The 5,392-nt window shown below is 27.2% G+C and overlaps 1 protein-coding gene across 1 annotated transcript; it reads left to right on the top strand.

The window, feature by feature from the left end:
- Window positions 1–4,625: 4,625 nt before the first annotated feature.
- LOC101504768 (non-specific lipid-transfer protein A-like) lies at window positions 4,626–4,985 on the top strand. Its single transcript, XM_027330150.1, has one exon. The coding sequence runs from the start codon at window positions 4,626–4,628 to the stop codon at window positions 4,983–4,985; it is 360 nt and encodes a 119-aa protein (XP_027185951.1).
- The last annotated feature ends 407 nt before the right edge of the window (window positions 4,986–5,392 follow it).

Consider the following 5,392-nt stretch of genomic DNA (forward strand, 5'->3'; position numbering starts at 1 on the left):
CATATGTCATGTTGATTTCTCACCAAAATTCGACACTACACTAAAACAACGAAACAACCCAAAACTATGAAAAATCTCTACTTATTGATTAAAATAAGAACTTAAACATTTTGTTAAATCCAAGATGTAAAATCAACAAAATATATCAAATAAATTCTTAAATTAACTAATGCTTAAAGATTAATAACACTAAAAACAATGAAAAATATGCATATGATAAAGAACTATCACAACACCAAACTTAGTCTGTTGCTTGTCCCGAAGCAAGAATCAATTTCAAATTAGGTGTATGTAAAAACAAGCTTAAATTCAATTTCTTAGATCAAATCAAACTTAATCCTCAATATTCAAGCTACTACAAAATATTCATCATGCTCAAAGGTTGCTTACATCTCACAAAAACAAACACCATTTGTAAACATAGAAAAATCCATTTAGCATTCATTCATAAAGTTGAACTCTCTCTTCATGTTAGAACCAAAACCAATTATCTAGAATATGGTTTTTAATTCAGACATTTTAACCAAACATAATAAGTCATGTTGTAATCCTACAAGGTACAACCAACAAAATAAATTGTAACTACAGTTCATAGAGTACAATCATCATTTGAAGTACCAAATTACATAACATGTTACAATCTGGAAAAAAATATAATTACTAAATACTATCCTGTGACTTCAGCCTTACTTCCTTTCCCTTACTATAATACCACTTCTTTATTGCCAACACCCATGATTTATGTTGTCATGAGATGCTTGGCTTGTTCAAGTGCGAGCCATGTCTTTGTCTCCAGATCACCACACCTGCAACTGAAAACCTTGAACCTCTGCATATAGTGTTCAATCTGCAAATTTCACAGTCATACCCATCCTCTCCTCCATATTTCCACCCACTCCTCCCATATTTTTCGTCATAAGTGGAAGATTATGCTGTCAGTCTTTTAAAAATTTGACACGTACCTAGTAGTGGTAGATCTTTATGAGGACATGGCTAACCCCATTTTTTTTTTTTTGTATTTAATAGATAGATATACATTTTATTATATATATATATAGTATATAATATAATATTTATAACATATGCTGCAAAATGGCACAGTGTTAACAAAACCTTTGTTAAATCTATCTTCCGGTTCAAATCCTTAGGTTGCATTTTTTTATATTTCAATAGGAGTTTATTGTAATTTATTTCATCACAAACCCCGATATAGAGGTTACAGCGAGGGTGTGGTGGTGAGGAGAAACTGAGAAGACATAGAAGTTACACTTAGGGTGTACTTGTGAGGAGAAAGTGAGAAGATAGAGTGTGTGAAAGGAGAGAAATAAAGTAAATTTGAAGTAATTAAAGAAGCTTAGTGTAAATATTGTAAAGATTTAGATTTTAGGCGATTTTACGTGTATATACTCGCAGGTAATTAAAATGATATTTTTATATGCATTTAACTAAATAACAAATATGTGCACATAATTATATTTTAATTACTTCTAACTATTTCTTACTTTAATTAATACTATTATAAATAACTATTTTGAATATTTTAGAATATCTATTTTTACTATAAAAATGTTAAAACATATATTTGATGTTAAAATGCATGTATTAGTAAGTATATTAATGGTTTTTAATACAAGGGTTTTTGTTATTATTGATATATTTATAAAAATTTAATTGCTTTAATTAAATTTTTTTAAAATAAAATATTAGTTTTTAAATATTAATAATACTGCGCTTAATATTTTTTTTTCACTACTTGTTAAGTTGTGTCTATTTTATACGTATTTAATTTAATTGGTTTAGTGACTTATATAAAAGATTTGATGTTATATTCTTTTATTGTCATTTTAACTATTTTCATAGTATAATAATCTTTTAATTTGATATTTTGAAAGATATTATTTTAATTGCAAATAAATAAATCAAAATAAGTGTGTAAATAGTTGGTCTTGTAAAAAAAAAGTAAAATAAGTTCAAAAAGATAGGTTAATTATAACTAATATATTTAAAAAAAAAATCAAATATAACCTAACCTACTAAAAAAAATGCTACAGTAAAAAATTGAAATATCGAGAGCAACTGCAACTTCACATGATAGGAAGAGAAAATTGATACCGATCGTCGATCACTGTCCAGAAAACTTTGCCCTTATCGTACAAATTTCCGTATGTTGTTTTACTCATTTAGTTAGTCAAATAAATCCACTTTCTCATATATTTAACCATCTTAATTTCTCTCTAAAATACCCGACTTCTCTGTTTCTAAAATTCCTTATTTTGCATCGTTCATTTTCATTGTAAGTCCAATTTGAGTGAAACCAACGCCAAAACAACTGTTTGAATAGAGAAAATGTCTTATTTTGGGGTTTAGGGTGTCACACCGTCGTTCATCTTCTTAGTGCGAGTTTTAAAAGAGACCTCATCCAATGTGGGGTCTTTAACTAACTCTTGATCCTTAAAAAAATGATATGTGGGGAGTGTTAGCTTGAAAAAAGTTGACCTAGGGCAGTCATATGGTGATGGTTCATGAGGCAATGAAACAATAATTTGACCAGTTTTAATGGATTTTTTTACATAATACCTCATGTTTTCTTATACAAAACTCAAACAAGTTATTATTCAAAGTTCAAATTGAAAATAATGTTCTCCAAATACAAACTAATTGTCAAAATCAATTCCATTACCACCCATTCTTTTTACATCAATTATTTCAATACCAATATACTTAAATAGCTCTAAACAGCTCATGTTGTCAATATATTTTGTTGTTCCAATACCAGCCATTATTTTTATATCAATATACTGTGTTGTCTAATTTTGTTGACTTATCATGGTCACAAACCACGCAGTAGTATTACACAATATAAGAAATAATAACGAACACGATGTAGATGTAAACTTACTCCATATTATCTATCACATTATTATGATCCAATGGATAACCTATTAGTTAATAACATCTCCGTGGTTTAAAATTTACAGTGTGTAGTTTTTTTTATAAGACTTTGATTTCAAACACTATAGACATAATCATTATGCAAATAAGCAGGAAAACATGAATTTTGGAAAACATGAATTCACTATATGTGGAAACACAAACTTTCAAACCTTCAACAAACACTTAACAACAAAGTATTTGAGTAAAAAGTATACAATTTATTTAGCTATAACACAATCTAAAAACCACACAAAACGTCAGATTAGGATTTTAATATGAAAAGAAAGCAAGAGTACGCATAAGGCATCACAAATATTTTCATACAAAACCACATTCACACCAACTTTGGCTAACACATAAGCTGATACCACACCACTCCAGCTTACCAACCACTAATAAAACTTCAATTCACCGCTAATTTTTCAAAGATTATTTAGGTTTGAAATTGAAAAAAAAAAGGATCCATAGTCATTCATTTCAATTCACCACTTATTTCAATTCGTAGTCACTAATTTCAATTCAGAAGTCCTTTAGCTAGATTTTTTATACCAATATCCTTAGTTTCCTAATTTATGTAGTTTCCAATTTAAAATTAAGATCTTGTATACATATATGATGACTTTTCATCATATGTATATTTTTCATTGTTTTTAGTCTTATTTATCTTTTATTCATTAGTTAATTTAAGAAGTTATTAGATATATTTTGTTAATTTTAGTTCTTTGATTTCATCGAATTCAAAAGTGTCAACAAAAATTCATCATCAATAAATGGTGAGGCTTTGATGCCACAAGCTAATTAAAGGTTCCTTTTTTATTATTCGAATGAACAAAATTTATATACTTTATTTTTTATATAATACATGGATTTTAATCATTAAAAAAAAAGGATTGTATAGGAAATTTAAAAAATATAATTATTTGTCAGTTAGCACATTAATTATGTAATCATTGATTTCTTTATTTAGACCTTTGTAAAGTAGATTTCTAGTTTTATAAATTTAAATTCTGAATTTTAAATCTAGAAAAAGAATGTAATTACCTCGGTATTTTTTTTTTATTTTGTTATCATTTAGGTATTTGGATCAAATATTTTTGTTCTATTTAAGATAATAGTCAATCTTTTTTAAATGATTGTTTTAGAAAATTAATGCAATTTGATGTAGTGTTGAACTGATAGGTTGAATAAGATAATTTAATTGTTCGATTACTATGGATAAATTAAGTTTATGATTTTATTTGGTACATATTTTTATTTTTAGTAAATTCTTAGGTAGTATTCAATTATTATTTACATTCTTATTTAGATCATATTAAATTAGTTCTTAAGTATTATTTCATTTAAGGTAAATATTAAAACTTTTAATAATTTTATCATAAAAATAATCATTTTGTAGATTATTTATTCTTAGAATTTATTGCCTTAGTAATTAAGAATTAAAATTAATTGTCTTAATCTTTAACTTTGATCATGCATATATAAGATAGTGATTAACATTTAAAAGGAAATGAAAAATGAAGACTTATTGAAATTTAATTTTTTAATAAATAAAAATAAACAAGAAACTAATGTTTTACCATAAAATGGTAACCTATCTTGCTTATAAATTAAAGGATGCTTGTGGTGGTTGATCATTCTAAAACTTCATAAAAATCTAACGTGTACAGTATACACATAATTAAATTAAGATGATGGGGAAGAAGATTATTGCTTTTTTAATGCTTGTAATGGTTTTAGGCTTGCAAGTGACAACATTGGATGCCCACCAAATTGATGACATCAGTTGCTCTGAGGCTATTGTTTCCTTAGTGTCATGTGCACCGTTTTTGACAGGAGTAGGCCAACCAACACCATCTACTTCATGTTGCGAAGGAGCACAAAATTTATATCAAAAGGCAGACACCACTCAGGTTCGACGTGATATTTGTCAATGTCTCAAAGGTGCTTCAATAAAATTTGGAGTTAACTCTGACAAAGCAAAACAACTTCCACAACTTTGTAACATTGGTCTCTCCTTTTCGTTTGATCCTAGCATTGACTGCAATACGTAAGTTTGTCTTCCTCATTTCTTGCAACATCAGACGAAATCGTATACAATTTTTTTAAAGACAAGCGTCAATTTTAATAAGTGTTTTTCTATGTAGAAAGACTTAAAATCACGACCTTTTTATCACCAAACATTGTGGCTCTCCCACAAAACCATCATACTATTATTTTTATTCTTATAAATATTTTTTTATTTATCTACAGGATACCATGATGCTACAATATCGGTCAAGCAAATCACGAGGTAAGTTAGAAGAAGAACAATAAAAACATTATAGGAATACACAAAAGAAAAAATTGTACCAACTCTTTAAAGTTGGATTGTTTTTAGCAGTGCATTTATCAAAATTTGAATCATAGTATTTGTTGTCCATTTTCTGTTTCTAAATTTTTTAATTGTAATATGATTTTT

Source organism: Cicer arietinum, chromosome 5 (genome assembly GCF_000331145.2).
Source record: "Cicer arietinum cultivar CDC Frontier isolate Library 1 chromosome 5, Cicar.CDCFrontier_v2.0, whole genome shotgun sequence".
Taxonomy (NCBI): domain Eukaryota; kingdom Viridiplantae; phylum Streptophyta; class Magnoliopsida; order Fabales; family Fabaceae; genus Cicer; species Cicer arietinum.